Source organism: Oncorhynchus nerka, linkage group LG22 (assembly GCF_034236695.1).
Source record: "Oncorhynchus nerka isolate Pitt River linkage group LG22, Oner_Uvic_2.0, whole genome shotgun sequence".
Lineage (NCBI taxonomy): Eukaryota > Metazoa > Chordata > Actinopteri > Salmoniformes > Salmonidae > Oncorhynchus > Oncorhynchus nerka.
This window is the reverse complement of record NC_088417.1, coordinates 64247683-64262526: the sequence shown is the minus strand read 5'-3', so window position 1 is coordinate 64262526 and position 14844 is coordinate 64247683. Positions and strand designations below refer to the sequence as shown.

The 14844-nt window shown below is 46.6% G+C and overlaps 1 protein-coding gene across 3 annotated transcripts in view; it reads left to right on the top strand.

The window, feature by feature from the left end:
• The window catches only part of LOC115105488 (homeobox protein cut-like 1), a 262216-nt gene extending 247625 nt beyond the window's left edge, over window positions 1-14591 (top strand). For all 3 annotated transcript variants that reach the window (XM_029627594.2, XM_029627595.2, XM_029627593.2), the window contains 4 exons: window positions 4611-4910; window positions 9359-9547; window positions 11561-11864; window positions 12047-14591. In XM_029627594.2, the coding sequence (XP_029483454.2) occupies window positions 4611-4910; window positions 9359-9547; window positions 11561-11864; window positions 12047-12494 (1241 nt within the window). In that variant the 3' untranslated portion in view covers window positions 12495-14591. The remainder of the gene's footprint in view (window positions 1-4610; window positions 4911-9358; window positions 9548-11560; window positions 11865-12046) is intronic.
• The last annotated feature ends 253 nt before the right edge of the window (window positions 14592-14844 follow it).

Here is a 14844-nt window from a genome sequence, read left to right as displayed (position 1 = left end):
TCTAAGGCAATCACGACAGTGGGGCCTAAAGTGTGTTAAAAAAAAGTCCCATTTGGTGGAATATGTGACTAGCCGGTGTAATGGACCAGGCTTTAGAAGCCCATAATGCATCTCTCACAGGACTTTGTCCCAATCTGTGTCTTTGAGCTCGGTCAGAGGGGAGAGACCACACAGCCCTGTTAAATAGGACAGCCCAGATGGATGGAAGAGAAAGAGATGGAGGGAGAGAATGAACAGAAACAGGGAGAGACAGCTCCATTGTTTATTTACTTCATCCAAATGTATTCTCAGGAACGCATATGGAATGGACTGTAAAATCACTGTGGGAGCACTGTAAAAGTACCCTCTAAAAGCTGTGAAAAGTGATCAAAAGCTTTTAAAACTAACATATTGTATTAGTTTATACCTCATTGTGTAGGAGTATGTTAGTGTGTTAGTGTATGCTCTTCACCCAGCACATATAATGTCCTCACTGCCCCTCATTAGAACACAGCACAGTTTGCCCAGCTATAAGTAGCCCTCCCCAGAGGTGTGTGTGGAAGCTACATACAGAGTACACACCCTCCAGGTGCCCCTGAGTGTGTGTGTGTGTGTGTGTGTGTGTGTGTGTGTGTGTGTGTGTGTGTGTGTGTAAGGTGAAGTGTTCCCTTCCCCCTCATGTCTCTGCTCATCCTTTCCCCTCAGTGCTAACATGCCCTCACTCTGTCAGGAACACAGATAGATTCACTGGGAAGGGAAACATGAAGGCACACTGTTTATACCGGTGCCAGCTTTATCCCGGACACTAACCAAGGGTCATATGACTACCGTGTTGCATGTTTAACGTTATTTCCAAACGCTTTGTCCGTATATTGAAGTTGAGTGTTACCTCATACAGATATTTGATCTAAAAATGTAGTTTGGGGCGAAATGTAGTGCTTCATTTGCATATGCAAATGTGTATATATATATCTCTAGTGTAGGCATACATTGGTATTTAAATTGGTGCCACGGCACAGTATCTTTGGAACTAAAAGCCTTTGGTTGCAGTTGAACAGGGCCAGTCATGGAGTAATGTGTTTATCTAAAAGCCAGCGAAAGCCGTTTTAGGTATTTTTAGTGTCACCAGTGTCAGAGTTAAAAGCAGCAGGCAGCTGTACGTCCAGATGCAGCTCTCTCTCTCTTTCTCTCTCTCCCTCATCCGCTCTACTATCAATCCATCTTCTGGCGTGAAGACAAAACAGAGTGCCCTGTGAGGGAAAGCAGAAAACATTGCCCCCTCTTTCCTCCCTCCCTCCCTCCCTCCCTCCCTCCCCCAGTGCATTGTCCCCCTGGGGGCCACTGCGGTAGTGACATGGCTAGGCTGTGGGTCACTGGCACCATGTCACAGGACAACCTGTCATGTGGAGAACCCCACCCATCCCTAGTCCCCTCCCTCCCTCCTCTGTCCTCCTCTCGTCCCCCTCGCGCCACGCTGCCAGATAAAATGTCACCAGTAGGTTTAGCAAGCCGGGCGGGAGATGCGAGCTGACTGCTTCCCTCCTCCACACACCCACATACTCCCCCCTCAGCTGTTTCCCCCAGCACGGCAGGGAGGTAATCACTAGTGACGGCTCCCCTCGGCTGCTCACTTTAGGGCCGCAGCCAGCCGCGCACACACAGAGACACACAGCTCATCCACATACCCTCACACAAATACGCATAACATGCACACGCACCCTCACACTCACCCCGCACATACGCGTATTCACCACACAACACAGCATACACATACCCCACACACGCACACATACTCCCTGCCACACAGGGTGGGCAGAGAGAGGGAAGGAGGGAGAATGGAGGGAGAGAGAGAGCGGGAGCTTCATTTGGAGACTCTGACTCATCAAAATAAGTAATTGTTTTCCCAGACTTCAGAAATAATTTTAGCAAACAACTGAAGCCTTCCTCCTGACCTCGGCTGGGAATAACTGATGACTTGTCCCTCCTGTGCTGTGCTGGCAGCCAGGCACAATGTAGTGTAGGATACCCCTCTCACTGTAGAACTATGTCTGTCTGCTCTATCCGCTACCCTCTCCACAGAGCAGGACAGGAGAAAGTCCTAGTATCGCACACACACACACACACACACACACACACACACATATACAGTTGAAGTCGGAAGTTTACATGCACTTAAGTTGGAGTCATTAAAACTCACTCCGCAAATTTCTTGTTAACAAACTATAGTTTTGACACAAGTAATTTTTCCAACAATTGTTTAAAGACCGATTATTTCACTTATAATTCACTGTATCGCAATTCCAGTGGGTCAGAAGTTTACATACACTAAGTTGACTGTTCATTTAAACAGCTTGGAAAATTCCTTGAAAAGGATGTTATGGCTTTAGAAAGCTTCTGATAGGCTAATTGACATCATTTGAGTCAATTGGAGGTGTACCTGTGGATGTATTTCAAGGCCTACCTTCAAACTCAGTGCCTCTTTGCTTGACATCATAGGAAATTCAAAAGAAATCAGCCAAGACCTCAGAAAGAAATTGTAGACCTCCACAAGTCTGGTTCATCCCTGGGAGCAATTTCCAAACGCCTGAAGGTACCACGTTCATCTGTACAAACAATAGTACGCAAGTATAAACACCATGGGACCACGCAGCCGTCATACCGCTCAGGAAGGAGACTCGTTCTGTCTCCTAGAGTTGATCGTACTTTGGTGCGAAAAGTGCAAATCAATCCCAGAACAACAGCAAAGGACCATGTGAAGATGCTGGAGGAAACGGGTACAAAAGTATCTATATCCACAGTAAAACGAGTCCTATATCGACATAACCTGAAAGGCCACTCAGCAAGGAAGAAGCCACTGCTCCAAAACCGCTATAAAAAAGCCAGACTACGGTTTGCAACTGCACATGGGGACAACGATCGTACTTTTTGGAGAAATGTCCTCTGGTCTGATGAAACAAAAATAGAACTCTTTGGCCATAATGACCATTGTTATGTTTGGAGGGAAAAGGGGGAGGCTTGCAAGCCGAAGAACACCATCCCAACCGTGAGGCACGTTTGTGGGGTGCTTTGCTGCAGGAGGGACTGGTGCACTTCACAAAATAGATGGCATTATGAGGCAGGAAAATTATGTGGATATTGAAGCAACATCTCAAGACATCAGTCAGGAAGTTAAAGCTTGGTCGCAAATGAGTCTTCCAAATGGACAATGACCCCAAGCATATTTCCAAAGTTGTGGCAAAATGGCTTAAGGACAACAAAGTCAAGGTATTGGAGTGGCCATCACAAAGCCCTGACCTCAATCCTATAGAAAATGTGTGGGCAGAACTGAAAAGGCATGTGTGAGCAAGGAGGCCTACAAACCTGACTCAGTTACACCAGCTCTGTCAGGAGGAATGGGCCAAAATTCACCCGATGTATTGTGGGAAACTTGTGAAAGGCTACCCAAAAGGTTTGACCTAAGTTAAACAATTTAAAGCCAACGCTACCAATACTAATTGAGTGTATGTAATCTTCTGACCGACTGTGAATGTGAAGGAAATAAAATGAAATAAATCATTCTCTCTACTATTATTCAGACATTTCACATTCTTAAATTAAAGTGGTGATCCTAACTGACCTAAGACAGGGAATTTTTACGAGGATTAAATGTCAGGAATTGTGAAAAACTGAGTTAAAATGTATTTGGCTAAGGTGTATGTAAACTTCCGACTTCAACTCTAGCTACACACACGTCAGGGTACACAACATCCTTCCTTTTTGTAGTCACGGGCCTAGGAGTACCAAAACGAGCGTGTTGGACATGCTCACCTCATCAGCTCTGAAATGTGACAGACAAGTCCATTTTAATTCACGTCAGATGTTTTGTGTTCAAGTTGATTTACTGTAAAGCACGCTGCTTGAGCAAAATCATAAATCTCACTCAGAATGCATACAGCCAACACGTACACACGTATCTGATCTACTGACAGGCACTTTCCTGTCAATGCAACTCAACGTGCACTTTTCCTACTGAGGCGCAGAGGAAGAAAATTGCACATGCAGTGATTTTCTACTCAACTGCTCCACGTTCTCTCTCTCTCTCTCCCCCCCCCCTCTCTGTTCATATCTGACAGACTGCTGTCTCATGGGGAGAGTTGATTGTCCGTGCAATGGGCCATCACACAGCCATTGGGTAGAGGGAGGGGAGTGGGAGGGGGAGCTGGTGGAGATGACAGAATCACAGCGACAAGTTAGCGCCAATCATTCTGTCTGTGTGTGCATGCTGGAATGACTGCTTGTTTGACGGAGCATTGGAGCAGAGTACATGTAGCCCATAGAGTTAGCTAGAGACTAGCTGATAGACAGAATGAGTACTAATGTTGTAGGGGCACTAATGTAGTTGTTGGAAATACAGTAAAAACCTCATTGTACTGAGTTGCTTGTGATTAGAGAATAACTTGGCTCCCAATTCAATCAATTGCAGATTGAGAGTCCCCTGTCCTAAGGGTTTAAATTTTGAATATACATTTTTGTGTTTGTTGTGCTGCTATTGAAATGTGCAAATTTTGAGTGTCCCCCCAAAAAATGTAGTTGTCTGTTTTTAACTGCCTGTCTCTCTAAGACCGTTGGTTCTTTCTCTCATGTCTCCACAGAAAACACCCCAAAGACCTCAGCCAGCTGCAGCCCGGCCCCGGAGTCCCCCCTCAGCTCAGCCGAGGAGTCCGTGAAGAGCCTTGGGGAGCAGGGTGGAGGAGGAGGGGGATGTGGAGGAGGATCAACCCAGGTCCCCCCCAGGGAGCCCAGCGAGCCCTCTGAGTCTCAGCCCGGCACGCCACTGCCCGTCCCCGGCCACTCAGGTCTCAGCATCCAGGAGATGGTGGCCATGTCCCCAGAGCTGGACACCTATGTCATCACCAAGAAGGTCAAGGAGGTGCTGACCGACAACAACCTCGGTGAGTTGGAGTGGCGTTATCATACCACTCTGGTCTTGTCTTTCAACAGTCACTTCTTCAAGTCTTCTTTTCCAATTGATCAGCACAACAAAGCATTCAGTCTCCCCCTTCTCCCCCGAGTTGCGCAAACCGCCTTATTCACCTCGTCTGCTACTAATGTGTCTAGCACCCACCTGGGTGATGCCACAGCAGCCATTTTGTGCCAGAGCATTCACCAGTGACCACACATGAGCTATCGCAGTGGAGAGGTGAGGAGCGATTGTTACATTGTGCCAATGCTACTGTGTACTCCTCAACAAGAAGAACAAACTCCTAACAAGCTTTTCTCCCCTCCCACTGATAATAATTTGTTTAGATTAGAGTTGCAACACATTAAACTAATAATGTTGTGCTGGTTCGGTGCATGTGTCATCATTGTACGCAGTATCTCCGCTCCAGAACGGGGAAATGCTCTTTACCCCACCAGCGTCATACTGGGCTGCCAAGGCAGACAGGATTAAACCAGTTACAGGATTAAACCAGTTGCCATGTTCCTCAAGCTGGCCAGCTAGCTCGTTAGTCGTTCCCTCAGCTAAAATGAACCGGCACAACTATCAACTCACACAGCAAAGGAACAGAGAGCACAGTTTCCACACTGTCCTGGTCGTGCTTAAAGACTAAGTGTTTCCTGGCTCTGAGCCAGTTGGATAACGTGGGTCACATTGAGTTACAGTCGATACTATCAGATGATACTAGCCAGATTAATATTGGGACAAAGCCTGGTTGTCATAGGGCTGCGCTCCACCTCGTTCCCAGACCTCTCAATTAGCCCCACAGAGAAGAGCTCCCTCCATCTGTTCCCTAGACCTAGCCACAGCTCACCTCCTCCTCCTCTCCCCTGTCAGGGCAGTGAGTCGGCCAGGGCCAGTGATGGATGGTGTCATTTAGCAGCTCCCTTCAGCCAAACTCCCATGTCTGTCAACTACTGTAGCACTGCACCCTCTTGGCTGGGTTGATGTAAAATGCAATTGTTTCACTTCCTCACCTGAATATTTAAAGGTAATGCAAATAGTCATGTGTATTGTCACTCTTCTACCTTATATAGTTCACTCCTTGATATCGGTAAGGCAATCAACAATGTAGGTATCCATTTTGGTGTGGCACTCTGTTGGGTGATTTAGGAGCATTATTTCTTGGCTTTGTAATTCACATGTTTTGAGATTCACACCGACACATGATGCACACAGCCAAATCAGATTTTTTTTATAGGACTCGAAGTGGTGCGTGCAAATGTGGCCAATCATTGTGATTTTTGTTTTGCACACGTTTTAGGAAATATGGGCACAAAGGATGCCTCTCAATGAACATGTTTGCGCCTGCTGCTTGTACCCAAATCTAATCTTCTTTTAGTGGCACATTATATTAGCTGGTGGTCAATCATGTATTTTCTTAGGTCCTTTGATTTATGGCGTTGGAATTGTGTGATTTGATTTAGACCTTAATGGTTCATTAAGAATAGATGAACAAGTTCACCCTTGTACTTGACTTTACTTTCATACACAGGCTAAGCTCCACAGGGCTGCTGTGTGCATCACTGCATCCAATTGCAATAAGAACAGGGCTTGAGGTGTGTGTGTGTGTGTGTGTGTGTGGCGTGTTGTGTGTGTGTACTATAAGAGAGAGTGTGAGTTCGGTGCAAAACAAAGCCCTGTCGGAGTCAGTGAGAGAAGGAAATTGTGAAGCAGCCCTTCCATCTCCGTGCAACACGCACACGCACATACCCCCAGAGATTCTCTCAGCGGGACTGGCGTCACCTGTTCTGTCTCCCAGCCTTATGCTGTCTACTCATCCACTTCTCTTCCCTTTAGAGGAGCTGCTCCCCAAATCCCAGCGCCTTTCAGTAGCGCTTCACATCTCTGCCTCTCTCTCTCACCGCCACGCTGCCTGCCTGCGTTTGTTCAGCTGCCCCAACGCTCAGCTCCCCAGCATGAAACACTGTGAGAAGCACAGTGAAGAGCAACACCACCCTCCCTCCTCGCTGCCAAAGGCATGTTTGAGGGGTCCCCTGGGACATAGTGTGGGGAAATGTAGCTCCGCAGCGCTCTGCGTGAGAGCTCGCCAGCTTTGAAGCCTTTCAAGAACCTGAGGTTCTGCTGTGGTGAATGTTTATGCTGCGAACCGAGAGAGAGGCCTCGGTTGTTGTTTTTTATTTATTTATGTGAATCCAGACCTTTTTTTAATGCCTTTAAAACAACTCAGGCACTCAAACGCAAGTCAAAGACTATTTAAACTGTCTCTTCTCTGATTGAAGTCAGCCACAGTTGCAGCAGACTAAACGCTGCCAACTTCTGATGGCAAGTTTTCAATGCCGCACTGCCCTGTACCTTGGACACTTAAAGGACATGTAATGTTGATGCGTGTTCGTGCGCGGAATTCAAGTTTATTCCAATAGCAAGCTAAATGAAAAAAAGGTGAGTTGAATGTTGACAATAGCTTTCCAGGTAACATTTTTGTAATGTTACCTGTAATGTTACCCATATTGTTACCCTAATATTTGAGTGTCCAGTTTTATGTTAGTTAGGGGAGCATTCTAGCTATGTTAGCAAAGACCTTAAGATGACCTTTTTAATGTGTTTTGGTGTTAAAGTTAGGAGCAAATTCCCTTAAAGTCAAGCAGAACTCATCTACACTGAACAGAAATATAAACTCAACATGTAAAGTGTTGGTCCCATGTTTCATGAGCTGAAATAAAAAGTCCCAGAAATGTTGTTTACATCCCTGTAAGTGAGCATGCCAAGATAATCCATCCACCTGACAGGTGTGGCATATCAAGAATCTGATTAAACAGCATGATCTTTACACAGGTGCACCTTGTGCTGGGGACAATAAAAGGCCACTTTAAATGTGCAGTTTTGTCACACAACACATATAGCTCTTTAGTGGGCAAAAACGAATTCTGATTTGGTGGGCCTGGCTCCCCAGTGGGTGGGCCTGGCTCCCCAGTGGGTGGGCCTGTGCCCTCCAAGACCCACCCATGACTCCCCCCCTGCCCAGTCATGTGAAATCCATAGATTAGGGCCTAATGAATTTATTTAAATTGACTGCATTTATATTTTTGTTCAGTATGGAACGTGGTTGCAATGTTCTCAGAATACAATATGACATTATAATATATTGCAAAGAATGTGAGAGTAGGGTGACTCCCCTAGTCGGTATCGAACCCCTAACCACTGTGCCAACAAAGGATGGGCCAGTATATTTAGGCTGTGTCCAGAAGTAACCCCTAACGACGTGATAGGCGTATTTATTGATCATAGTGATTCAGGAGAGTAATTAAAACAGGTTAATATATCCCACCAACCTTTAAAAAACTATACAGAAAGCCCTTCAGTTGTTGAAATGGGCTAAATCAATGATGAGAAGAGTTAGATGAACTTGTACATGATACGGACATGGTGGCATAGCAGGAAGATCAGACTACCGTGAACCTAGAGGTTGTGAGTTCAAATCCCTGGTGAGGAGATGTTGAATAATAAGTACTGTAATCATGTATGTCACATATGGAAGTTGAAAACACTATGTTAAAAGAACTGTGTGTGTGAGTATCCCTAACATCGCCAACAGACAAAGAGCTGTGAATGGATCAGTGGTTCTCAGGGCCTTGATTGGCTCTGCAAAGGTAACAAGACGTGATGTGTAATAAATGTTTCTTTGGACACATAAATGAACATTTTGTGTTTGGTGGGATATTAGTGGAATATTCTCCTAACCCTCAAAAAACACATGGGCCTCCCAAGTGGCACAGCGGTCTAAGGCTCTGCATCGCAGGGCTTGAGGTGTCACGACAGACCCGGTTTCCATCCCAGCCTGTGTCACAGCCGGCTGTGACCGGGAGACCCATGAGGCAGCGCACAATTGGCACAGCATCGTTCGGGTTAGGGGAGGGTTTGGCCAGCTGGGCTGTCCTTGTCCCATCACACTCTCGCGACTTCTTGTGGCGGGTCGGACGCCTGCAAGCTGACTTCGGTCGCCAGTTGTACAGTGTTTCCTCCGACACATTGGTGCAGCTGGCTTCTGGGTTAAACTCGCAGTGTGTCAAGAAGCAGTGCGGCTTGGCAGGGTCTTGTTTTGCAGGGCGCATGGCTCTCGACCTTCACCTCACCTCTCAAGTTGCAGCGATGGGACAAGACTGTAACTTCCATTTGGATATCAAAAAGGTGTAAAAGTACCAAAAAAATCTATGAAATGAAAAACAACTGGACACATGAATGCTTGTTGTTAACTGGGTCATGCCCTAATTATCATCCTTTTTATAAATTATTATTCTTACAAATATTGCTCTATCCATACTTCAGGCGATGTGGTCTACTGATTCTAGTTGTCTTCTAGTGACGGTCCTCTCTGTCCTTCTCTGAGTTGTTAATCTAACCTCCTCCTCTCTTTCTCTTTCTGATCCCCCTTCCCCCCAGGTCAGCGTCTGTTTGGGGAAACGATCCTGGGTCTGACTCAGGGCTCGGTGTCTGACCTGCTGGCGAGGCCCAAGCCCTGGCACAAGCTCAGCCTGAAAGGACGCGAGCCCTTCGTCCGCATGCAGCTCTGGCTCCAGGACCCACGCAACGTGGAGAAACTCATGGACATGAAACGCATGGAGAAGAAAGGTACTCCTTTTTTCCTTTCCATCCCTCTTTCCTCCATCTCTCTGTTTCTTTTTACCTCCCTCCCTACCTCACCTCTGTAACCTAGCCCCTTATCCTTTTACACATCTGAATCTAAAATGGTTCAAGCCAAGGGACAGTATGGCATTTTCCCCGCCTGGCACTCAGAATTTGTGCCACGTTGTCCTTAGATGGGATTTAGAGTTAGGCATGAGTCTGTCCTTCATGTCCTATGTCTTTGCTTTCAAGACAGAGACTAGGATAGAGAGAACACTGATGTAGCTACAAGCTAGCTACCTCCATAGGCCATGTTTTTACCCACCAACATCTGTCCCTGTACCCCTCCCTGGGAGTGTACCATCCCTCAAGGCCGCCAGGCAACCGTCCTAAACACTCTGTGGGGCTTGAAGTAGAGAGAATAAAGTAAAACAAGATGGCAAGAGAGAACGAGATGGAGTGAGAGGACGAGCTAGCGAACAAGGAGGAGGGACGGAGAGGAAGAAGAGCATGGGGGGGGGGGGGGGCATTTCTGATTGCTCTTTTTCCTCCTCTAATAGCCCAGATGTGTCCCCGGGCTGCCGAGTCAAACAGCACATGCCCAGTGCTCCTGGTTAAAAAGAAAAGGGGGTGGAGACGTGTGTGTGTGTGTCGGAGGGGTGGGGGATATGTGTTTCTCAACGCTGTCGAGATCAATCTGGGCACGAGACGTCAACGCTCTCATCAGACATGACGGGCCCCAGTCTCTCCGGGGCCTGCTTATTCAAAGTCCAATGCACTCATCAGAGCACCCTTTTCTCCCCTTCCCGCTCTCCACTCCTCCCCCTCCCTTTCTCCATAAGCAAAGTGAACATTCTTGGAGTGATTAGGCCATTAACACTTCTCCCGGGGTAAAAGTGGCATATATTGGTCCTCCGTTGGGGCTGAGGCTGACGCTAGGCTGGTTATGAGTCAAAGCCCAGTCTGGCGAAGTGTGTTCGGGTAGCGTCACCGTAGCGAAGCACGGAGGATAACTGCAGGGAGACTCCTCATTAGCCTGCTAACACTACGGCCTGGATGTTCTTTTCCCTGCCTAAACCCCCGACCAGGCGACAGGGACTTCTGCTCATAACACAGCTATGGCTACGGGGTTTTGCACTCTGTATGCATGATGATAATAATGATGTGTGTTTTATATAGTGCTTTTTGTTAGGTCTAAAAGCACTTAAAAGTGTATGGTCAAATGATAGAGCGGCTGATATGGATGGTTATTAAGGCGTAATGGAAGCTCTGTTTCCCCTTAACAGATTATCTTGGATAAGCTTAACACTAACCCAGTCCTCTCCTCACTATAACCAATTTGGAAGTAAAAAAAAAAAAAAACGAGGCTGACCTATCAGCACTTAAGTAAACTCGTCATACATCTCAAGCTAAAGGGTAACGGGTTAGCCAATAGCCATTAACCATTAGCATGTTGAAGCTAGCATTAAATGTACAGTCATGGAGCCTTTTGTTTAGATTATTAAGTGTTGCTGCTATATATATGAAGACGTATCATAAATCATCTTTATATTTTGGTCCATAATGTGACTTGTCTGTTACTTCCATGTCACACATGCCATGTGAAGATGTTTAAATGTATCAAGCAGGTCTCAAGAGGAGTCGAACAGTCAATTTCCTCTTTCAATTGTTCTTTCTGATGGGGAATCTGTCTCCTGAGCATGTGTATGGTAATACTGCCCCCTGGTGGCAATGTTTATCTTTGATTTTGTGACTCTTGTATTAGAGTATTTAGCTACACCTGTGAACCTTATAAAAGATCACATCCACATTTGTTGAATGCTGTAGTATTTCAGTTGCTGTGGATAGATATCATGTTGTCATGTTGCTTGTGTGAATTTAAAGCGGAATTCAAAGCCCTGTCAGGCAAGTCTACATGGAGTTTACATGGCATCCTCGTACTATAGTTAACCCTTCCATCTCTCTCTGTAGAGGGCTCGTATATTTTCAACCCTTTGCCCTCCCATCTCTCCCCGCCAGCGTACATGAAGCGGCGCCACAGCTCTGTGAGCGAGAGCCAGACGGCGGACAGTGGTGGCCTGTCAGGGGGAGACTTCAGCCAGGGCGGCAGCCCCCAGCACGGCCTCGGCCACCACCTGCACCAGCAGCAGCCTCCCCAGCAGCACCTGAAGAAGGCCCGTGTGGTGCTGGCCCCCGAGGAGAAGGAGGCCCTGAAGAGGGCCTACCAGCAGAAGCCCTACCCCTCGCCCAAGACCATTGAGGAGCTGGCCTCACAGCTCAATCTCAAAACCAGCACCGTCATCAACTGGTTCCACAACTATAGGTGGGTGGAAAGAAACAGGGGGAGAAGGCTGGGAATGGATGCAGATCTGGATCTAAATAGTTTTTCATTTTATTCCAAATACTTGCTTTTTTCTGTGTTGATGTGAGAGACTCCCAGCTATGTGTCTGTGTCTGACTGAGGGATGTTGAGGTTCCTCTGCTCTCTTTCTCTCTGGCCTCCAGGTCTCGTATCCGACGGGAGCTTTTCATCGAGGAGATCCAGCGAGGTGAGGGCGGCTCCCCGTCCACCAGGGCGGGCAAGGCCAGTGAGGGCGACAGCTGTGACGGTACCGAGTCAGATGGCACAGTGGAGGGCACACGCCCCGGCCACGAGCACCACCCGGCCTCAGAAGGCGAGGGGGGGTCCGACCACAGAGACGACGGCACCACGTCAGCCACTGGCAGCAACGCTGCAGGTACCAGCGGCCACCACAAGGGCGGCGCCCTGGACAGCCTGTTCAGCTTCCCCGAGAGTACCCATGTTTCCTCTGCGTCTGTTGCCACCACCACTGCTGCCCGCAACCCCCGCGACAGCAGCCTGCGCAAGAAGAAAGCCGCCAACCTCAATAATATCATCCACCGCCTGGAGAAGGCTGCCGGTAAAGACGAGCCCCACGAGTGGGAGTTCTGATACGGTACCCCTGCTGCTGGAGAGTGAGAGTTACTATTTTTCTAGTGCCCTGACTGCACAGTTCCAAGGCCAAGACTGGAGCAGTGCTGCCAGAGAGGAACTGGCATCTTTTACGACTTTTCATATCAAAGAGGGTTCATAGATTTTTTTCAAGAAGCGAAACAACAGCAACAACCTGGCTTTGTTTGGAGATAAAGCACTTAACAGCCCTGCCGGCCACAGGGCCCCAACACCACCGGCCAAAGGTGCGGAGGAGACAAAAGACTTGCGCTACTCACAAAGGAGCGTCACTCCACAGGAGGAAACTGTCACGAGAAGCAATTATGTGTTTTATTTGTGTGTGTGTGTGTGTGCGTGTTTCCCTTTGAGAGATTTATTCACCACCTCAAAGTTTTTCTAACCTTGTTCGCTCAGTGAGTTTTCACATCTAGTAGACTAACTGTTACAATGTTTTCCCTTTTTTCTATTTTCTAAGAGGGTCTTTCTCCTCATAACTCCATTGCAGTTCTTTGGCTTTCTGATAGGATCGTCAAAAAAAAAGAGAATGAAAAGCCAAGCATTTACAAAATTAGTCTGCAGGAGAGGAGAACCCTTTCCCAAGCAATGTTCCTTTCTGTGCCCCAAAAGCTGCCATGTAATGGCACTGGAACTCTTAATATGCTATCCACTCTATTGAGAAAATAATTAACATTTTTATAAAATTATTTTTCTCCTCTGAGAAAGAAAAAAAACTTTATAGCAATTTGGTTGCCACTAAGAGATTGCACAGTCGGTCGACTTTAAACAATGCTATTTTAGATTCCTAAATATTTGGGAAGGGTAAAATCTGAAGTGAAATACTCATTATCAGTTGAATGGAACTTTGAAAAAAAAGTATCACTTTAATTCACAGTTTTTCAACGTACAACATAAACTGCAACGGTCAGGAAAAAGGAAAAATCAGAAAAACATCTTGTGGTAGCTTACTTTGTGTTCTTTCTCGTGGGTGATCTAGAAGCTCTTTGATAAGTAGTGTACATTTCTTTCATAGCTTTAACTGACTTCCGGGGGATGCCATTTTGGTGGCACCGGGAGCGTTTGTTTAATACACTCCATTTTAGGCCAAAATCAGGTTTGAGAAAAAAAGAAAATAAACAAAAAAGTTGTATACAAGTTCATGGAGAAAAAAAACTATTTCAGTCTAGATATTTAAAAAAAAAAAAAAAAAAAAAAAAGTTGCAAACTTGCTTTTTAACCTATTTTAACCACAAAAACCACACTATTAAGACCTCAGAACCAGGGTGTACAGTAGAGCCTACGGCCGCTGCACTTCACAGCCTGGCCCTCGGATGGGGAGGCTTGCGTTTCATTGGGTGAAAAAGCCAGGAGATGCACAGCTCACTTTACTGTATATTCCAAGCATCTGGCTCTTTTGCTCTCAACTCTTTACCTACGGTTGTGTGTATATTTGTACATTGTAAAAAGACAGAAAAGAAAGACAAGAAACCCCAGCTGTTGCGTGTCGGTCCTCACATGCGGTGCACTACGAGTCTGAGGAGGAGATGGACTCTCCTCTGCTTGTGTGTTCCCATACAGAGCTACAAGACTGACCTGGTCATGGTCAACCAGTCACACGTCCCTCCTTTAAAACCCTTTGACATATATTCTCCACAGGCTGCCATGTTGTGTTGCGCAGAGGTCAAGAGGTCAAATGTACGAAACAGTGCCAAGGCTTAGTAGAGATATTTCAAGGTACATTTTTACTAATTGAATAACCAACACCAAAAGTTATATCCAAAGTAGTGTCGATGTGACAAAGCCCCATCCAATTTGGTTGTCTCTTTCAAAGTCAAGCTGATTCTCCCACCAATCTTGATGCGCTCACTCCTTATATTATGACCAGTTTTATGATCAATTCATGACTGTTACGTAGCATCTCCATTCTCCACTGGTCACAACAAGTCCTCTTACTTTCAGCTGTAACTCTTGGCCCCATGTGAATATATCTCAGAGGTTAAGATCACTTGACACGGGTCAATGGAAGAAAACAAAGACATTAGTTTTATACTTAACCCTCAACCCACCCTCCCTTCCCCAGATATGGTAGAACATTAGACCCCCCCCGCACACATCGCAACCTCTTCCCTTTTCCTCTTCCCTTTTCCCCCTTTCCTCCTCCTATGCCACAAGCTCACAGTGCCTGCCCGCCCACTGCCTCTCCCTGTGTGTTTTGAGTGTGTGAGAACACACACGTACGTGTACACAAGTAGGCGTGTGTGATTTTTGTATCCACGTACCGTAAGAAGGGGGTGTGAGGGTGTGAGCGAGGACTAGCTTCCCTGCTCTGCCATACACACCCTTGAGAGTGTGT